General features: G+C 34.0%; 2 protein-coding genes across 3 annotated transcripts; one reads left to right on the top strand and one right to left on the bottom strand.

Moving 5' to 3' along the window:
* Positions 1-5,384: 5,384 nt before the first annotated feature.
* On the top strand, positions 5,385-12,134 carry LOC132270802 (uncharacterized). Of its 2 annotated transcripts, XM_059772004.1 has the most exons (5): positions 5,385-6,401; positions 6,730-6,841; positions 8,112-8,226; positions 9,841-10,923; positions 11,246-12,134. In XM_059772004.1, the coding sequence occupies exons 1-5, from the start codon at positions 6,206-6,208 to the stop codon at positions 11,501-11,503; spliced, it is 1,764 nt and encodes a 587-aa protein (XP_059627987.1). In that variant the 5' UTR covers positions 5,385-6,205; the 3' UTR covers positions 11,504-12,134. The 2 variants fall into 2 exon arrangements, with proteins under 2 accessions (XP_059627987.1, XP_059627988.1); XM_059772005.1 differs by lacking the exon at positions 5,385-6,401 and having other exon boundaries at positions 6,730-6,849.
* Positions 12,135-13,134: 1,000 nt separating this feature from the next.
* LOC132270800 (clathrin light chain 2-like) lies at positions 13,135-19,295 on the bottom strand. Its single transcript, XM_059772003.1, has 3 exons — positions 18,790-19,295; positions 17,137-17,290; positions 13,135-13,809 (listed from the first exon to the last, which is right to left on the bottom strand). The coding sequence occupies exons 1-3, from the start codon at positions 19,203-19,205 to the stop codon at positions 13,441-13,443; spliced, it is 939 nt and encodes a 312-aa protein (XP_059627986.1). The 5' UTR covers positions 19,206-19,295; the 3' UTR covers positions 13,135-13,440.
* Positions 19,296-21,070: the final 1,775 nt, after the last annotated feature.

The raw sequence follows: 21,070 nt of genomic DNA, 5'->3' as shown, positions 1-21,070 counted from the left end.
GTTTTTAAGAAAATGCTATAATTGTCTTTAATAACATGTATTTAAGTATAAAAGTAGAGTGCGAATGTATTATCACATTTTTAAAACGAAAATATTCTACTTTAATCTAGAAATCAAATAGACTAGGATGTTTTCTGGGTGTATCTATAATTTAAAAATAAATTTAATTATTTTAGATGACAATCCTAAAAGAATATATTGCTGATAAAAGTCTTGTATAACATAAATCAGGTCACACGAGAAATATACAATGATACTTTTTGGAATACTTTTTATTATAGAAATTAAAAATAAATAAAATTCTAGTATTACTCAATAAATATTATAGATAAAAATACATATATAGTCGTGGGTCATTTTAAAGCATCTTGTTTTATTATTTCTTTGAATGTCCAATGTTCTTAAATATCAACTTTTTGTTTATTTATTTATTTATATGAATTGACTTTAAGTAACTTAAAGCCTTAAAGGTAAAAATTTTGTAGTTTAAAATTTATTCTAAAATGGTATATTTCAAGAAAGAAGAAAGAGGACCATAATCACTTTCTTTGTGTGAAATATAAATTAAAGTAATTTTTTTTATTTTTTTATTTTCATAATTGATATTCACACATATGTCTCCATAAAGAGTTGAACTCTTGACCTTCTTTTGAAAAATAAAGAATATTGCTAGGCCACTAGCCATAGGTAATCTTTTAAAATTAAATTTATACTCAACGTAAATATTGATTGTGTCTTATTAATATGAGACCATTCTTGCTATTTATAATAAGACCACATGGTAGAGACCTTTGCTATTTATAAATATTGATCTATGTTTTCTGGATGTATCTATAATTTAAAAATAAATTTAATTATTTTAGATGACAATTCTAAAAGAATATATTGCTGATAAAAGTCTTGTATAACAAAAATCAGGTCACACGAGAAATATACAATGATACTTTTTGGAATAATTTTTATTATAGAAATTAAAAATAAATAAAATTGTATAATAGTATTACTCAATAAATATTATAGATAAAAATACATATATAGTCGTGGGTCATTTTAAAGCATCTTGTTTTATTATTACTTTGAATGTCCAATGTTCTTAAACATCAACTTTTTGTTTATTTATTTATTTATATGAATTGACTTTAAGTAACTTAAAGGTAAAATTTTTATAGTTTAAAATTTATTTTAAAACGGTATATTTCATTAATTTTATCCTCTTTCTTCTTAAGAAAGAAGAAAGAGGATCATAATCACTTTCTTTGTGTGAAATATAAATTAAAGTAATTTTTTTAATCCTTTAAAGTTTTTTTTTTTTTTTTTTAGTTGATACTCACACATACATGTCTCTATAAAGACTTAAATTCTTGATCTCCTTTTGAAAAATAAAAATTACCACTAAACCACTTACCATTGATAATTCTTTAAAGTTAAATTCATACTCAACATAAATATTGATTGTGTCTTATTAATATGAGACCATTCTTGCAATTTATAATAATACCACATAGTAGAGACCTTCGTAGAAGTCTAAGCTGTCACAAAGGGGCTCAAGAGGCCACCTCGAGGAAGGGCATGAGGGTGTCTTTCGTGGTCTTCGTCAAAAGCATAATTGCATCATTAAATGTTATTCATTTTTTTGATTGTCGTAAATGAAACATTAATTTTCTATTTATATTGGGATAAAACTAGTCGTGCGAAGCATTATCATTTGGTATTTGTTTAATAAGGATGTGGCTTTTAGGAATTTAAGATAGAATGATTGTGCAAGCAAGTCAGAATAGGGGAAGAAACGATTGAAACATTTAATACACTTACAATACAGAGGAAGGTTTGCAATTATGACATAAAAGTTTGGAGGGTCTGTCGAATGAGATCCTTTTCTTGTGTGGAAGGAGTCGTGCTGTAAAAGTGTGCCATTTTGGTGCACAAGTGCGTAGTTCAATGTGGACATCGCATTAGGACTCCACGCGACTCGCATTGATCTGTGTTGTGTATCAAAACAATATTATTTTTCGTGCACGGAGTGCACACAGGACCTCCTCCACACAAAAGGGATCTGGGTTCTTACTTTGCCTTGGGGGGAGACCGATGTCAATCCTTCATTTGTGATAGACCAAAAGGTACCTACGCATTCTATCAAACCTAGGGTTGCAAGTTGGGTTGGCTTAGTCCCAACCCAACCTCAACCTAAATTGGGTTGGGTTGGGTCAGCTCGAATTGTACCTAACATGAGTTATAGTAAAAATTCAACCCGAATATTTTCGGGCCTGATGGGTCGGGTTGACGGATTGAGTTTAAAAAATTTATTTATATATATATTTTTTCGAAAATATATATATTATATAGATATATCTATATATTATTAAAAAAAACAAAAAAAAATTAGGGCAAATCATTTCAGCCTCCCCAATCGTCCAGTCTCATTCTCAACTCTCTGTCTCTCTCTCTTTGCAACTTCAAACTACAAAATCTACAAGAATTAGAAGTTCAAAACCCATATATTTCAGATCTGTCTGCAAGAATCAAAAGTTCAAAGCCCATAAACCCAACCCGAACATGAACCCGATTTGTGAATTGTGTGTCCAAATTTCAAAATTCTTGGGTTGGGGTTGGGTTGGGCTGGGTTAGCCCGTCCAACTTGCAGCCCTAATCAAACCAAGTGAGATCTTCCTTCTAGCATCCTCGAAATTTAGTTACCAAACCAACGCTCCCTAATTTCATGTAACAGTGTCTTTGAGGTCTAAACCGTTTAGGATACTTTGAAGGGATCATCATAAATGTGTTTGTGGCATCGAGATACATGGTACATTTTTTTTTTATTTTTTTATTTTACAGCGTTAAGTATGCGCTTATGTTGCCTCACAGGTGCTCCATGGTGAAGTTCCAGATTTTTGATATCACAACTCTCGGCAACGAAATGAATACCAAGCATGCTCAAATGGTCGGAATATTTTAACCATGAGTTATATTTTAAAACACAGAGCATAAATTTGACTATATATATGTGAAAATTATACTTTATGTATATTTTTTTCCAGTAACTTTCAATTTTTAAAAGTTAGTATGAGAGTCATTAAGGGCTTTCTAAACTCTACTTGTAAAAAATTGTGTTTTATAAAATAAAGTCAATTTATAGAATAAAAATTAATTGCATTTGGGTAAATTTCCAAAATATAAAATAGACTTCAAGTTGCTCAAAGTCAAGTTGGTTTTTTTTTTTTTTTTTTTTTGGACTTTTAGGTTTGCTGTGTCCCGGGCCTAAATTGGTCTAGTCAAATTCATGTATCACTATTTGTGCCATATGCATTTGTTCATAAAAAAAAAGATAGAAATCTAGATTGGTTTTCTAACTAACTCATTTGACAATTATTAAAAGATATAACCTAATTAAAAGAGAGATTCTATTTTTATTCATTAGAGACTCTAATAATTGTTTATAGCATAGCTCGTTGTTTAAATATTCTACTTGCATATTCTAGGAATAATCCGTCACTGATGATTGACCTCCTCCCCGAGCTAACTTTTTGATTGCTGCACCAATTTATCTCATCACTAGACAAACCAAAATTCCTTTTTATACTATTATGGGGTTGATGGTCTATGTTGGTTGATACGAGGGGTAAATCGAATTTCTACATTTCTTTCACCATCAACAATAATACTTTTCATTTAATTCCTTTGAGGTGGATCAGATCGAGTAGCACTTTAAAGGATTCAGGAGAGGTAATATCACTCCATTTGAGTGTTTTAGGAATAGCGACAATAGCTTTGTTTCATACGATATTTCTAGAGTTTGGATATTAATAAGAGTTAGAACATCGCAAATATGTGAGTCTAATAAAGAAACTAAATAAATAAAGTAGCAATTAAAATAAATTGGCCCTTGTCGAAAGTTAGTTTTCACCATGTCTAGAAGAGAATCTTCAAAATCTAGATGGTGACAATCTCTAAGATAGACCAAGAGGGACGTATCTAACCCATCAACAATCATTGTTTTAAATCCTACTAACCCGAAATGGATATTACTTATACTTGTCTTTCAAATTATCTAAAGCAATTTTGCTTAATAATTGAAAAATGTGATTGGCATTAGTAAGGGGTAAATCTTGTTCAACAGTCTTAATAGAATCTCTGTTTTAGTTCAAACTGAAGATACAATTCACTAACTTTAGCTTTGGGTATTTTCCAACTAGTCATGATTTTCTCTACATCATCGGCGTTAATTTCACTTATATTTGTGAAATGAGAGCTAGATTTAGCCTTTAGAAAATATTAATTTCTATTTTATTCATTAGATGAATTCCTCGATATACAGTCAACAAAAGTTCCTTTTTATGCTATTAAAGGGTTGATGAAATTAGTTAAAGTTTGAAATAGTAGTATTTGGTAGTTGGTACACCACCACCATGAATTAATTTAATTTAAAATCATATTTGATTAAGAATTAAGCTAACATGTTAATTATATTAAACTCTCAAATTAAAAATAAAAAGCTATCTCAATTCAATTGTGTCGAAATTGTGGGCTTATTGATCTTTTAATTAATTGATTGATGAAATGAAATCAATAGTTGAGAGTCCAATTGGTGTACAAAATATATATAAGTTTTTCTAACTAAACTCACATTAGTAACATTTATTTCGTATTTTTAAAAATTTAGTTAAAAATTGTTTGTTTTTAGAAAATTATCTTTTATAATTCTTTGAAAATAATTTTTCATTTTAATTTTTTTTTTAAAAAAATAAGATTACATGAGTAAGAAAATAAATTAGCTGAAAGAGTGGGAAAATCTTAATTTTCACACATATCTTCTTTTATGAGTTTTATGTGCAAATGTGGGCTAAGTGACATCTTTACTGGATTCGCTTTTTCTTTTATGCCTTGGTGTGGCATGTGGTCAGTAAATGATTGGGTATTGAGATTCATTATTTCATGTGGGGTTGTGGATTTCGTTAACCTCATTGACGAAGGGAAATTTACTTCTGCATTCGGGTACTCGAGTGTCAAATTCGATTCATTTTTTATTTTTACTCATATATCGAGTCGTTTGAATTAAAGACGTGACATGGTGTATTTTTCAAACCACTAATAAGCCATTAATATCTCAATTAATTGATTGATAGAGTGGAATCACGAGTTGGGTCCAGTGGGTATAAAACATGCCTAAGAAGCTTTAGATTGACTCACTCAAGTTACATGTTAGAAAATTAGCAACATCTAAATCTGATTTTCTTATTGAAAATTTAAATGTACTTGTAGTACAAAATTTTTTTGTCATTCATATAATTTCAAGTGGCTGAAATAATTTTTGACGTCGTTTCATTTTATGTCTTTATGTAACTTTTGAAATGCCTGCATTCATAAACCATTTTATATAGGAAGTGAAAAAAAAAAAAAAAAACCATTTTATATGGGGGGAATAATTCGAAATACGCAAAATTAAGGAACACCATAGCAAAATCTGAACCCAAAATTCAAAAACAATAAATAACAAAAATGGAGGGTGCTTTCGTCATTATACGTCTAAAAGCAACAGTATGGAAAGGTCGCCTTTAAGTGAGAGAAACTGATAGATGTCACCATTGTCCCGTCTCGGACGAGGAAAAAGCTCCGGAAATCTCTCGTCTACCGTTTCAGCCTCCAAATAACCAATAAATAACATTCAGTGCCACTACTGTCATCCTTCCCTCGGCTCTCTCTCGCCGGTGATCTCCCTCCATTCTATTTCTAGCTCTCTCTCTAGGTTTCTCTTTCTATCTCCATTTCGTTTGGCGACAACGACTTGCTAAGGCTTTTTTCTATAGACAAACAAATTCATATACAAGTTTCTATATATATATATATTTATGTATATTTATCTAGGTTGCGGCTTCTAGTACTGTTACTGGAAGGTAGAGAGTTTCGATTTTTCGGGAAGAACGTGAATGGCAATAGTTTTTCTGATAGTTTAGCTTCAAATTTCAAACCATTCGAGCTCAATTTCAGATCTGGATCTGTTGATTTTGATTACCTGATGGTCCTTTTGATGTACGCAAGATTGTGTTTTGATCTGTGAATGATAAATTAGGGTTGAAGTTTGAAGATTCGATGCTTTGCTCTTTTCTGTGTTAGATAGCTTGTGTTTACCGGAAAAAGAAGTCTTGGTAAGGTTTATTGAGTGATTAGTCGTCATTTTACGGCTTAAGCTTTAGAGACGATTGATTTGGGAATGAATCGAAGTTTTAGAGCTCCGGAATCGCAAATGACGGCCGCGTTGAAGCAGAGGCAGCAAGTTGGGAGTCTCATGAATTCGATGATGAAGGAGAAGGAGGATGAGCTCGCATTGTTTCTCGATATGAGGAAACGCGAAAAGGAGCAGAACAATCTTTTCTTTCAAAACTCGGAAGAGTTTGATGTTCCGCTAGGTAAGAATTCATATGATATAACTTTGCTCAAAATTTGGAAATTTTGAGGTTTTGATCTGATTTGATTCGATTTTGTTTTTTTCTGTGTTATTAAATTATTGTTAACAGACCTGTAAATCTGTTATATATTTTGTTTGAATTTTAGCAATTTGTTGAGTTAATGCAATTTATTTTTGTAATCCTAAAAATTGTTTCTTTTGAACTGGTTAAATCGAGATATGCCCAGTATCACTTGACTTGTCATGTCTCTTAACTAATTATGCTACGTGCTTCTTTGAGTATTGAGAATTTGAAATTGCTTTCGGGACATATTTTTTCTTACTTGCAGGATCAAAACCAGGCAGTTCTCCCATATTCAGTATTACATCATCAACCCCGGCTCGCAGGACTGGAGCTGATGACTTCCTCAATTCTGACAATGAGAAAAATGATTATGACTGGTGATGTGGTGGCTTCTCTTACTTTTCTCAAATGCTTAACTTGTTTTAATAGTTTTCATTTTATTTCCTTACTTCCTATTAGAAATTATGTTGGAGTCATCATTGCCTCAAGAAGAAGAGCTATAAGGATAAATGAACTAGTTTTTTTTCCGTTCTTCTTGCAAAACAAACTTTCCTTGTAGAATAAGAAAATTTAACTTAATACTTAAATTTATAATAAAGGTTTTTGACTTTTTTCTTTAGGGTCAACCTGTATGTTTTTGCCATATCCTAAAAACTAGAATATAGGGTGTAATTTTTCAAAAAATGTACAACATCAATAGAAATTGTGCTGTCACTGCCTCGTAAGTAAGCCTTCTCAGTAACAGGCACAGCTGATGGATATAAATGACTATGCTTTGCTGACCCAGCAAATTATTGATTAATACATAGGTTTGATCTAGTGGAGTTCTATCGCAATCCTCAACTTAGTTTGCCATATCCATTGTCATTGATTCCTCCCTTTTGTTGCAAATCTGTATTACTTTTACAATTCACACGCAAGTCTTTTCAGTAGATCCTCAATTATTTATTTATTTATTGTATATAATTGAATGTCATTTATTTATTTTTTGTTATGTTGACCCAGAGCTGTAGACTAGTCATATTGTTTTGGATATAGTGTTCAAACCACCTTCTTCTCGATCATCCATCCCTTAAATAAAAAAAGGAAAATAATAAAATTCTTCCCTGCATTTCTTCCCCGCTCTTTAAGAGGCACAAACAGAATATTTTACTCAGACAAAACCAACTGCAGCCCCTTATAAACTGAATATTTTACAGGTCAATAAAATTTAAACAAGAGGTTTGGTGAAAGGGGAATGTCGTTAAACACAAATGTTCTGCATTTATCTCCACCTTTAGTTATACCGTAGTCATCTGTATCAAATGAATTATGAAATGGTCTCAAATATCCTTTCACACTCTGGGGATATGATTCCTGATGAAGTAAATGCATGGTGGGAACTAGTTTGTTAAATTTTCTTATTTTTTTGAGCCAAACAGCAAATAATTTAAATAATCCTGGACAAGTTCCTGCACATTGCCGGCATGTGTCTAATGGACTTCAAATCTTTTTTCTGATGGATTAGATTCAAGTTATTGTTGTTGCATATTACACTAATCCAAAAAAAAAGGAGTTATTCTTTCATGTCAATGTAAAAAGATGCAGGCCAATAATGTCTTTTACGCTGTTATTTGATTCTATGCTTCTTCTGTTCTCACTTCTCAGGCTTCTAACACCTCCTGGCACTCCTCTTTTTCCTTCATTGGAGATGGAATCACAGAAAACAGTTATGAGTCAGATTGGAACTCCTAAAGCTCACCCTACAGTGCTGAAATCTAGAGTAAGACTGATAATTTTTACTTCTTTGCTAGCTAGCAGTCTTTATTCTAAAGTTATGGGATTGTATTAGTATAAAAATTTGAAAGTTGGTAGATTTACAATTTTTATACAATACGAATTAAGCACCTGGTGAAATAATCATAAAAAATAAGTGTAACTATTAATGTACCCATTTCTTTTAAATGTTTTCCAATAATGGTAAAGCCAAATGTGCATTGCAAAATTTCTGAGGATCTGGCACACGGGCAGATGCACATAAGGCCGACTGCTGAGCGGGTACATCCCCACTAAATTCTTTTTATTTACATTAGATACTCAATTTCGCTAAAATTTTAATAATGCCCCCACTGAATATTTGATTAAACTCCTCTATATCTAATTGCCCCCAGGTTCCCCATAACCACTCTATATATAATTGCCCCCAGGTTCCCCATAACCTCTCTCTTTCTCTCTCTCTCTCTTGTCAGGAGCCATAATAAGCCGTGTCATCTTTCTTTTCTTTTATTTTGATATATACTATAATTTCACCCTCAAAATTTTCAAACACTCTTCTGTCTTTGGAAAAATGGCTCTCTCATTTTTATTGTTTTGACACAATTATCCTTCGAAAGCACACTCACCCCACAAATATATATATATATATATATATTTAAAAAAAGAAAAGCTTACACTCTACAGAGCACTTGTTCCTTTTTCAAGTGGATTGCAAAAGAATAGAAGGATGCAAATATTAAACTACTTTAGTGATCAAATTAAAAAATAATTTTTATTTAGTGGTAAACTGGTAATGTGATGTTTGAGATGAAATTATTGGTTATTTTTATTTTTTTACAGTGATCATGACCATGATAAATTTCTTTAATATTGTCTTTGGACCTCAAGTATGTTAAAAGTCCAGGTCCAATTCAGTTTTATAATCATTTAAATTCTAAACCCATGTACCAAATCAAATCTAATATTACTTTTAAAAATAACAAAATTTAGTGTCATTTCTCACATAAACTAGTGAGGTAGTTGGTTTATAGCCGTGCAATTTGATTCTTTCGGCGATCATTTGTCACCCCTCCTAAATGAAACTTCCATCACTGCTGGCATATAATATCTAATGACATCCATCGACACGAAGTATGGTTGGAACTTGGGATTACATGTCTGCATATCACATCTATTTAAATTCAGAACTTTCTAAAAGCCATTGAATTATTGTTTCATCCTTCTGCATGTGTGACAAGCTTTATGATGGTTTTTCTTTTTAATCATTATTGTGAAACATTGGTGTGCCAAACCAAGAATCTCCAATGGGCATGCGAGTTCAATAACAACCAATAAAAGTCACTGCATCTCCAAATGTTTGAATGGATGATAAATCACAGTGGCACATGGTTTCCAAAAAATGTTGAAAATTTTAGAAGCATCTGAAAGGTTTTAAAAAACTTGTTAACTCCTTAAGTAAGGGTTCCCTAAAAAATAGGAGTGCTTCTACACAGAAGTTTCAGTTCTTAAGAAAGCTCGAGGGTTGCTTACAAATTAATATATCGTTTAGGAAATTACACGTTTGTATCTGTCTTAAGTCATAAACTCATGTTCTTCAATCATTTGTTTACTGTGGCTATAGCTAGCAAACTCTCAGCCAGAACCTGCTGCAAGGAGCAACTTAGCATCTAGACAGCCAGCTTCAATCCCTGGGTTGAATACTTCAAGTATAGGAATTCGCAGGCCATCGTCATCAGGGGGTCCAGGATCAAGACCTGCAACACCAACTGGGCGCTCCGCGTTGACCACAGCTTCAAAACCTGCGTTGACCACGGCATCTAAATCCACGTTGACTGCGACATCTAAACCAACACTGTCTGCCGCGTCCAAACCTTCAAGGTCTTCCTCTACACCTATTTCTCGGGCTACATTACCTTCAACTAAGCCCACGATCCCAGCAAGATCTTCTACTCCTTCGTCAAGGACTACTGCAAGATCCTCTACTCCTTTGTCGAGGACTACCGCAAGACCCTCTACTCCTTTGTCAAGGACTACGACAAGATCTTCAACGCCAACACCTACACCCTCTGTTCCTGCTTCCAAGCCAACATCAAGAGCAGCGACACCAACTCGTAGACCATCCGCACAGTCAACTGTGACAAACACGTCTGCTCCTCCTGTTAAGTCTCCTTCAGTTACCAAGTCAGCTCCCATGACAGCAAGAAATCCAGTGCAATCACGTGGTAGTTCCCCAACTGTAAAATCCAGACCATGGAAGCCTTCAGAGATGCCAGGTTTCTCCCTCGATGCACCGCCGAATTTAAGAACCACACTTCCTGAAAGGCCACTTTCAGCCACTAGAGGGAGGCCTGGTGCACCCAGTGCTCGATCTTCTTCTGTTGAGGCTGGTTCTAATGGGAGGACTAGACGACAATCATGCTCTCCCTCAAGAGGACGCCCCCCTAATGGCATTACTCATAGCAGTGGAAGCTCTGTTCCTGCAATGAGTCGTGCATATTCTAAAGCTAATGAGAATGTGAGCCCTGTTCTAATTGGAACCAAGATGGTGGAACGGGTAATAAATATGCGGAAACTGGCACCACCAAAGCAAGATGACAAAAATTCTCCTCATAGTAACTTATCTGGGAAATCTTCATCTCCAGATAGCTCGGGCTTTGGAAGAACACTCTCAAAGAAATCATTGGATATGGCTATAAGGCATATGGTATGCAATTTTTTTTTTAATTTCACATGGTGTTATAATGGTTTATTCAGCAAAGGTTGAGACTACATACTCTTAGTTTTCAATGCTGATCAGTGTTGGTGTATCGACATACTTCAGATCCAAATTACCTATTTTGATATGACATGACATGGTTCTCTTTCACGGTGCCTAAATTTATTGCTAAATCTGTGAAAGCTCAAAATTTTGCTTTAATTTTCTTCTTTTCCAGTGTTTGTCATATTAATATATATATATATATAGAAATATTTAGAGAAATATTTCATAACTTTTCCATATTTGATTTGGCATTTCCTTTGAGCAGGATATAAGGCGAAGTATTCCAGGTAATCTACGACCACTAATGACAAATATTCCAGCATCCTCTATGTACAGCGTGAGATCAGGGCCTACACGTAGCAGGACAGTTAGTGTTTCAGATTCCCCTCTTGCAACGAGCAGTAATGCCAGTTCTGAAGTAAGTGTCAAAAACAATGGCATCTTTCCAGATGGAATCGAAGTAGAGGATGATTTTAACAGTGAGAAAGGTGTCCGATCTCCTGCCAGTGTCCAGGGAAGGTGATATTCTGGACCTACTACTATTAACAGACGAAGCTGCTTTGCAAATCCATTTGTCTTTTCATTTTGGATCTGTATCAGCACAACGGCTGAAAGCAAATTCGTTTCCAGGTATAGCTGACACGGGTATGGGTTATGATTAATGTAAAGTTGAGTGGATGATTGGGTTAAGTTCGTATCAGTCAGAGCTTTTGTATTATTAGAATCTCAATTCTAGATGAACCGCCTTGCTGGTTCATTTCCCGTGTTGTGAGGCATTATGAACTTGCTGTAAAATGTTAAAATCTTTTTATTCTGGATCTGAATTTGACTACCCACTACCCCAATTTGCTTACTTGACAAAATTACTAGTGCACGCTTCCTACCCCAAGGTGCAAAGGTTCGGAAAGGACACCACTATATCTGCCACCACTATATCTGCATTCGCCTTGATGTGATGGTCACGTGGAAACAAGAGAGGAACTTGAGGAAGAAGCTCAGTCACTGGTGGAGATAGAGCTGCTCATTCTGTAACATGTCCTGGAATATTATTTTATTTTATTTGATTTTGTTAGGAACTTCGAAGTGAAAAATATAAGAATACAAAAAGTTGTTAGCATATTTTGCTGCTTATGCAGTCATACTTTCTTTGCTGAGTTTTCTGTGTATTAGATGAAGGATTTCAGGATCATTTGGGAACTGGATCAGATTTAAATCCTCAATACACTCCAATGTGGGTGCTTATCCTCAAACCTGAGGTTCATAGTATAACAGCTCAGTGTGAACCTGGCTTTTCAGTCTTTTCCCTCCATAAAATTTAAATGCATGGGTTGAAGCTCTATTGAACCATTGCCACTTATTGTCAGCCTTGAGTTATGTCACATGGATCAGTTGCAGAAGGATTTTTGGATAAATGAGTCATTTCTGGACCCAGCCATTCAGATGCTGGACCACATTCACAAATTCACCAGTCCGTTTGAGCTCAGTTCAGTGCAGAGAGGGAATGCCAAGACCTAGAGTACCAATCTGGTACTATATTTGAACATTATTGATGAAATTGTTCAGTAGATGGACCCAAAACTCTGCCCACAAATTCATTTTTTTCTGTAGTCCTTTGAATTATTTTTTTTTTCTTCCTAATTAGTACTCTCATACACACGTCTCCACCGAAGCTTGAACTCTTGATTTCCTTTTGAAAAATAGGAGACTAGTACAGTTAGGCCACTGACTTATTAGTCCTTTAAATTATTTAATATCATCATCATATCATGTGAGTGCCCACAACCACGGTTTCCAGTTTCTTCACGTTTTGCATGGGGACGAAAAAAGGAGGGAGACATGACCCTAAAAGCCTTCAACAGATTCAAAGAGCTGGCCCATCTGAGGACCCCATAGAATTTCAATTCATAAGTGATGGCTTGAACTTGATTGGATCAAACCAAGCAAAATTTAACAACTACGAAGTCATACACACAAATTTTGACGGTATTGGTGTCGAGTCTCTTAAAACACATGTAATTCCCACTCCCGCATACCTGAAATAAAGTAAAAAATGCTTTTTACACAAGGTTTTGTATGCATGGAATCATCACCTTAAAATTGGAATTGAGGGTTGCATTAGTTAAAATTTATTTATTTATTTATTTATTTTCTGGGTAGGTAAGCTGAGATTTGAGTAATTAACAAGAATCAAATACAGGTTTACAACGGCCATAAAATTTTGACTCGGTTTACAATTCCAAGACACGAAATTGGTAGGCACACGAGCTTTTCAAGGTCATTCATTCACACACTCCGACATGTTCCTATTAACAGACAATAGACCTCATGACGTAACATTGAGGCAGAACAGAAACCTTGTAGATCCATTTGTTGTACATATAGAAACAGAAAAATAATAAATAGCATACTCCTACAAGCATCTCGACATACAAAAGCTGATTACTAAGAGAGCAGCAACTATCAGGCACAAACAACAGGCTCAGATGTGGTGGCAACAGCTGCAGCCTTGGGACCAGCGGTGGTAGTAGCAGCAGCAGGAGCACCGGTTTTAGCGTCCTTGGTTGTGGCTGGAGCAGGAGGTGGAGAAGGCTTTAGGTGAGGAGGAGTATTGTGCTTAAGCTTCAAGAGTATCTGCCGCATCCTTGATAGTTCAGTTGGTTTCCCGGGTTTTGGCCCTTGGATCACAACTACGGAAGGCGTCTTTTCCTTGTCCTTCTTCCCTCTCTTCTTTTCTATGGCTGGAACTTCATTAGGAACAAGTTCAGCAATTGCCTTCCAGTAATTTTTGTCAGCCTCGGCATGGAACTTCTCTTGGCCGGCAACAAATAACTGACATGAAAGAGACAAGTTAGAATATATATATTATCCTAATAAATATTGCTTTTTGAGATGTTAAGAGGATAGTTTTTGCTTTATATAACAAATTTCATCCTTCCATGTTCAGCAAAGTGGAACCGCAGTACAATTTCCTGGTAACAACAGAGATACATCATAGGCCGGACCCCTTATCAAAGATCACAGATACAGTGTGTAAGTTCTGATGCACCACAATTAAAGATGCTGCCTTTCCTTCATCCAGTTGTATGGCAATATCAGTTACAAAATATTTAACTTCACAAAGCAAAATAAGCCTTCAGAAAACATAGAGAATCTGAAAGCATCAAGGCGAGTTCAAAATTTCCAATACTGCCTTAGAACTCCAAAAGCAGAAAACACACACACACACACACACACAAAATATAGGAAGAGTGTGACATGGTCTTACTTGAATGACCAAAGTTAATATGGGTGGAGTTAGTAAGGAAGGGTATTATTTCCATGTTTCAAAACTTATTTTTTTTTTTTGCTTCATATCTCCTTCAAAACTGAACTCGGAATAACAAGAGGCTTTCATGTACTCTCTCTCATTAATAGATCATACTTTTCACATTTGCATTTGCTTTCTAACATTGCCAGGTACGCACAATACTCTATGGTTATCCGGTGCATATGACATGTGCTTTTCACCAACTATTAGATTATAAAGCTTCACCCCTATGATTATTCAATTATTTTCTTCACTTTAGAGTTTCATTTCCGTAGATAAATGTCCTTTGTTCACATCACTTCCAAACCTCAATAAACAACAGAATCTCATGCCACAATATCTGCCATCCATTTGTACAATTTGATATCTGCTAATATGTAGTCATGCAAAAAGAATCCATTCCATACAATAGAAATTAAGAAATGCATTGGAGCAACGAAATGTGCAATATGTGCGTGCAATTTACAATATATAGAATTTTAGCTTACGTGAAAATAGAGAACACCAAAAAGTACGTATTTGGCAACTTTATTCATAATGAGAATATTTTCATAACACATAATAACACCAGTATTTTCCACAAACGAGCGATGCAAAACAGGAACTTTCATTCTATTTCTCAGCTTCAAAATACTATATTTATTTTGGGTCTCACTTGATATCATCTCACCACATGGAGCACATAAATTGGAAGGTAATCCCTACTAACACTTCAGTTAATACAAAGGATGAAAAATTGAAAGGAAGAAAACATAGGAGGAATAGAATAAAAATCCCTATGGGAAGGAAAGAACCTTACTTTTTGTTTAGTTGAATGGAAATGAAATAAGGAACTGAATGGGTAATTTGTGAACTGTGAATGGATCTTTATACCATACCGCAAGTAATAATATTTATTGGAAAATCACTTGGAAAGAGAAAAAGATGCTTCCATCCAGATCTAGAAGGAAGATATTTGGTGTACCCAGGGGAAAGAGGCTTCCCTCTTCATTTTTCATCCCCTTTCTCTTGAAGGAAAAACCTTCCTTCACTCCATCCTTCCTCCCTACAAAACAACTATAACTCTATTCCATTTTTAAAGTGTGGAGCCCTTCATCAACGCACTTCAACTCCAATTGTCCAACAAAATCATTACTCCCTCCGTCCCTTATTAGTTGTCCATCTTTGGTTTTATAACTTTTTAAGGGGACATGCAATTAATGCATTGTCCCCTTTTCAAATTACTAAGTTGTCCTTTAAACTTTAAATATATATAACACTAAGTTGTAAGATTTTTGAAAAATTAGAAGGGTAATTATGGAAAGATGGCATTTATTTTGTTTGACAGTTCAAAATGGACGTTTAATTTGGGACACTCTAAAAGGGGAAAATGGACTACTAATATGGGACAGAGGGAGTAAAATGAGATGCACCCGTCTCGGGGCACTTTGAAGCATGTGAAGATTAGAGGCACCCCAATCAAGGAGGGCCTCTTTCAATCCATGTGGTCCATGTAGTGAAATATTCTCAGGTTAAAAGAAATTTCATGGTACTTTCTGTGAACTTGTATTACCCATAAAGAGTATATCACTATCAAGTTTCCCACACATTTACTTAAAGGGTATTGAAGTTGAACTTTACTCTTCCCTCAAAAGATTCCTTTGTTAATTACTTATTCAATCAACTTAGGTAACATTTTAACTTCCCCCCAAACAAAAAAAAAAAAAAAAAAAAACCCTTTAAGATGATAATAGGTACTCCAATATTTTAAGATGATATATACTCTGAATTTAACAAATTTAATACTATAATCGGACATTTATTTTTCCCTTCAAAAGATTCTTTTGTTGATTACTCATTCAAGATGATGATCAGTAAAGGATTTTTTTTTTTTGATATTATTACTTATCAAATTTTTTTTTTATATAATAATATTAGTGATATCACCATGTTTTATTTTGTCAAGCTATGCATGATTCATTTATTGACAAGTACATATTAGTTATTACTATCGACCATAGACATTACCATACATCAAGGTATAGAAATCCCATCTAAATATAATGAACCATGTTCCTGAATGGCCTAAATATCCAATAGGATTACCCTTCAACATTCAGTTTAGCTAAACTGCACATGCCTAAAGGTTGTAGATCTCAAATAAATCAAAAAATTCCCAAAAAATAAAAATAAAATTGTCTCACTTAAATTGTTAATCAAAATGTTAAATTGTTAAATGTTTACAACATTCTTCTACCACCTATCCTACATTATAAGGAAAACTTAACCTAGCACTAACTATGAGATCAATGCAGAACTACTTCAATCAACAACCTCATCATCTCCATCAGTCTCTATTGAGAGTTTTCTACTAGCAACATTTTGGAAACCAAAACCACTCATTAAACCATGAAATGGGCCATCTCACTGGTCAAATTGCCAACACACAGGCCATCCCAATTAGATGGTCCATCACACATAAGAATAAAATTTCAATAAAATAATGAAAATGGAAGAAGAATAAGGATGGTTGGTAAGAGAAATTCTTAGTATTATATTTGTTGTTGCATAAAAATCCAAAAACCCAGAACATGATGAAATTTATTAATAATATCAAATAAATTAAGAGACACACCATACTACAATAGGCTTAAAACAGAAAGCAATCATATACCTATGCAAAACAGAGTACTAAAAAAATTCCTATCGTGTGATGTGATACATGGAAATAACCTTGAGATGGTGATTAAGAGAGTGAGAAACGTAGAAATGCCATATTAATTTATTATATGAATAATGGATAAACAAATAACAGCAGCAATATAAACATAAACTATTACTTTATCAAAGTAAAAATCATGCATTCTTACCTTCTCCTTCTCCCTGTTAGTGGCTTTGTTAGTCTCACAGGTGACCTTCCTCTTCGTGTAGAATTCAATTTTGTATTCCTCAGCTTCTTCAATAATTTGGTTCAACAATTCCTTCTCTCTTTTTTCCTTCTCCTCTAGTCGAATTGCGTTTTGCCTGAGCATTTAACAAGCTACATGTATTGTAAGTAATTTTAAGAAATAATTTTTTAATTTTCACTTTAATTACTCTGGCATATAGTATGCCATTTTTTATTTATTTATTATCATGGCAAATAACTCACACCCCCACTTTAACTCTATGGGATTTGAACTCTTACCCTTCCACTTTGGGAGGTAGTCATTGGACTACAACCCTTAATGGTATGTTATGCCATTCAATATGGCTAATTTTTCTTACAACCAAGGGCAGAGCTAGGATTTCAATTCAGAGGGGGCACAGCTGAAGAAAAAAAAGAAAAAAAAGAAAAAAAATTCAACTAACGTTGATATAACAAGCAAAAAGAAGAATTTTAAGAAGAAAAAAAGAAAAGGAAGAAAAAAGAGAGAAAATTGAGATAAATTTGAAAGAAAAAAAATTAGAGTATGATTCACAAAAGGGAAATTTGACATTTTTTTTATAAGAAATTTAAAGAATAAAAGAAAGAAAAAGTCAAGATAATTTTAGAAATAAAAAATTTAGGGGGGAGCAATATATAATTTTTCACACATACTTAAAAAAAAATACAAATTAACTACATGTATTCTATTGGGCGGGGCGGGGCGGGGCGGGTCCGGGGCGGGGCACTTGCCCCATAGGCCTTAATTGGCTCTGCCCTTCTTACAAGAAGCTAGAGCGAAAATATATAGCCTAAGGTTTAAAAGTAGAAAAACTTCTATATGTGAAGAAACTAATATCTCTATTACAATTTCCATGAGAAATAGAACAAAGAAGAAGAAGCAGTGTTTTCAAGCATATAGTGATATCACTACACAATAACGGTACTCTGCCAATCAGCCTGCAACTACAACAATTTCAAATAGCATATATAAAAAAAAAAAAAAAAAAAAAAGCAAATAAAAGAAAAAAAGCCCAGTTATGGGGTTTGCCTCTGGTATCTTGTAAAGGTTTGATGATATTATAAAATCTCAGCTTGCTTCCCAAAACAAATAAAATAAAATAAAATAAGTCGAGTTATCCAAAAATATTATACAACATACTCGGAAAAACCAAAAATCTCAATCCTCTATTTGTCAATCATTCATACTCTCGGAGGTCTGATATATTTACAAACTAATTTTCAGTTTATGTTAAAATTCAGGTCCCAAATCCACCAATACAATTGCATAGAGAAAGTAAAATCTCTCATTCCACTTCATAAGAAATTGGAAAAAAAAAAAAAAAAGAATTGCACAACCAAGCCAAATCTCTTTTTTACAAAGAGATCTCAAAAATCAAAAACAACTCTCAAGTCTCAATCCGCAAATAATTTCTTCTTAGTTAGTACTTTCCTATTAACTAGACAGAAACAAAATTAAATAGTTTGAATCTTGATATAAACTGACAATAAATCAAATAAACCATTCAAAGAATATAAAGTGAGCTAAATCAAATAGATCACTGAACAAATCAAACAGAAACAAATCGGATAAGAAAAATCAAGGCAAAAACCTAACCTTCTCCATTCTCTGAGAGCAAAACCATCCTCAGGCTCCATCTCTGCCGGAGGGGGCAAAATCGGACCATTAGACCCCACAAAACCACTGTCGAAAGGTGTTCCATTCGCTTCCGGCGACAACGAACATAATTCCGGCGAAAAGGGTGAGTGTCCACTGCCAGAGACATAGATCGGCGGCGGAGACGGAGTGTCTGGTATCTGCTGCGACGCGAACACGTCGTTGATCGGTGAGTCGTCGACGATCGAGTCCTTGACGGACTCCGAGTCGGCGAAGTTCGAGAAAGAGTCGAAACGCTGGGATGCGATGCGAGGATCGTACCCCAAGTAGCCGTCGTCGTCGAACGGCCGAGTGGAAGCGGCGGGTCGCGAGTCTGCACCGAGTTGGTCGAACGAGTCAGGGAATGAAGATGACATGGTTTAGAAATCCAGAAAATGGTCGCTCGTCGTTTGGTTTGTTTGCTCTCGCACAATGAACACCTTATGATTCGGTGAAATTTCTTGGTTGAATATCTAATAAATTTATATAGGCCTCTCTGTCAAGATAGCAATGGGTCGGGTTGGGTCTGGCCTATTTAAACTTTGATTGTATTAGTTGGGTGATGAATAGTGGAGTGTTCTGAGAAGCCCGACACCATTAAGCCAACCTAAATCCAGATTCTGGATTGAACATCTTTAGCCAACCTGAGTTTATGGGCCATAGATAGATTGGGCACATTTGTTTCCTGGACAATCGTTTTGTCAGTGTCCGTTTTTCTTTTGCCATTTTAGTTGGGCCTTTTTATACTGTTAGCATCAGCTTCACATTGAAGTAATGATAAATTTTGGACAATCATGTCTCAAATTTCAAAATTTTTTATTTTAAACTCTGTTTATTTGGATGTAAAATATTTTTTAGAAAATATTTTTTATTTTTTGATTTTTAGTTATCATAAAATATTTACGAAGAAAAAAAAATTAAAATCTAACAATAATAATTTACTAATCAATTTTCGACAAGTTATTTTACATGTTTCGCCCGATGGACTTGACCTAGACTTTTCTCAAAAACAGAAAAATAAAAATAAAAAAATATTTTATGAGAAAATTATTTTATGTCGAAACAAACTGAGCCTTAGAGTAGTATGCTTTTTAAGAAACTTTTTGTTGGATATATTGGGTACATGTAATTATAATTCTTGTATTAAAATAATCTGATTTAGCATTCTTTAAATGGATAACTAGAGGTTTGTGAGTATCAATTAGGAAAAAAAAAGATGGAAATTATTAGATGGTTTTGAATCATTTATAGTTGGTCTAATCAAAGACTCTCTCATTAAGAAAAGTAGAATTACAAGAGCCTAATAAAATATTACAAAAAAAAAGAAAAAAACTAAAAATCAGTTTTAATTAGACTGAATCATAAAGTAACAGGAGAATCATCTAATAATTTTTTTTAAAAAATATAAAATTAAGATGAGATTAATCCATGTCCTACCTTGTCAAGTCTTTCCATTGAAATCACTTCTTTCATTACAGCTTACATGGAAGAAAACTAGTGCAATGTTCACAATATGATGAATTTTTTTTGAAATAATCCTTTATGACCTACTTTTTGTGCTTTAAGGGCCCAAATATAATAGCCAAAGGCCCAAAACCTAGCCTTAGTTTGTACTTTGATTATAGTCATTTCTTTCATTACGTAGATGGACTAAGTTTGGCTCGCCAAGCCTCTTAGACTTAATGTCTCCTAAAGTATGAGGTTTAAGATTTGATCACATTTGAGTGCAAATAATTTTTTAAAGTTACGCTCGCAGATGAAAGCTTAAATTTTACCAAACCCGTGCAAGGGAGCGATTTGCGTAGTGTCCTGAAAATTTAGTGAGGGAATAATTTTTTGTGTGTATAAAAAATTATACCCTCATAAAGAATTATAGACTACCTTAAGTTATGTAAATAACATGGTGACCAAAAAAAAAAAAAAAAAAAAACATGGTGGGATCAAATGTAAGACTAGGCAGTTTTAGAAAAAAATAATGCTTGTTCTATTTTCTGTCAATTCTAAATGCAACACACTGGGACACATATATAGTGAATATTAATAAATAGAACAAACGTGGAATTTGGGCTCCATTCAACAAAACTAGTGTGAAGGAGAGTAGTCTTTTGGAAAAGAGAAGAACTAACAAAAGTAGTGTGAAGGAGAGTAGTCCTTTGGAAAAGATAAGAACTTTAAAAAGTGTGAAGACTTCCTGTTGAGTCCTCCAACAAAAGTTGTTTAATTAGTCTTTTGTTAAAGTGAA

The sequence above is a fragment of the Cornus florida genome, unplaced genomic scaffold (assembly GCF_030987335.1).
Source record: "Cornus florida cultivar Cherokee Brave unplaced genomic scaffold, ASM3098733v1 CherokeeBrave_3.0.0_Hap2_Chr08, whole genome shotgun sequence".
NCBI lineage: Eukaryota > Viridiplantae > Streptophyta > Magnoliopsida > Cornales > Cornaceae > Cornus > Cornus florida.
The sequence above is the reverse complement of the archived record's forward strand: the minus strand, read 5'-3'. Positions and strand labels throughout refer to the sequence as shown.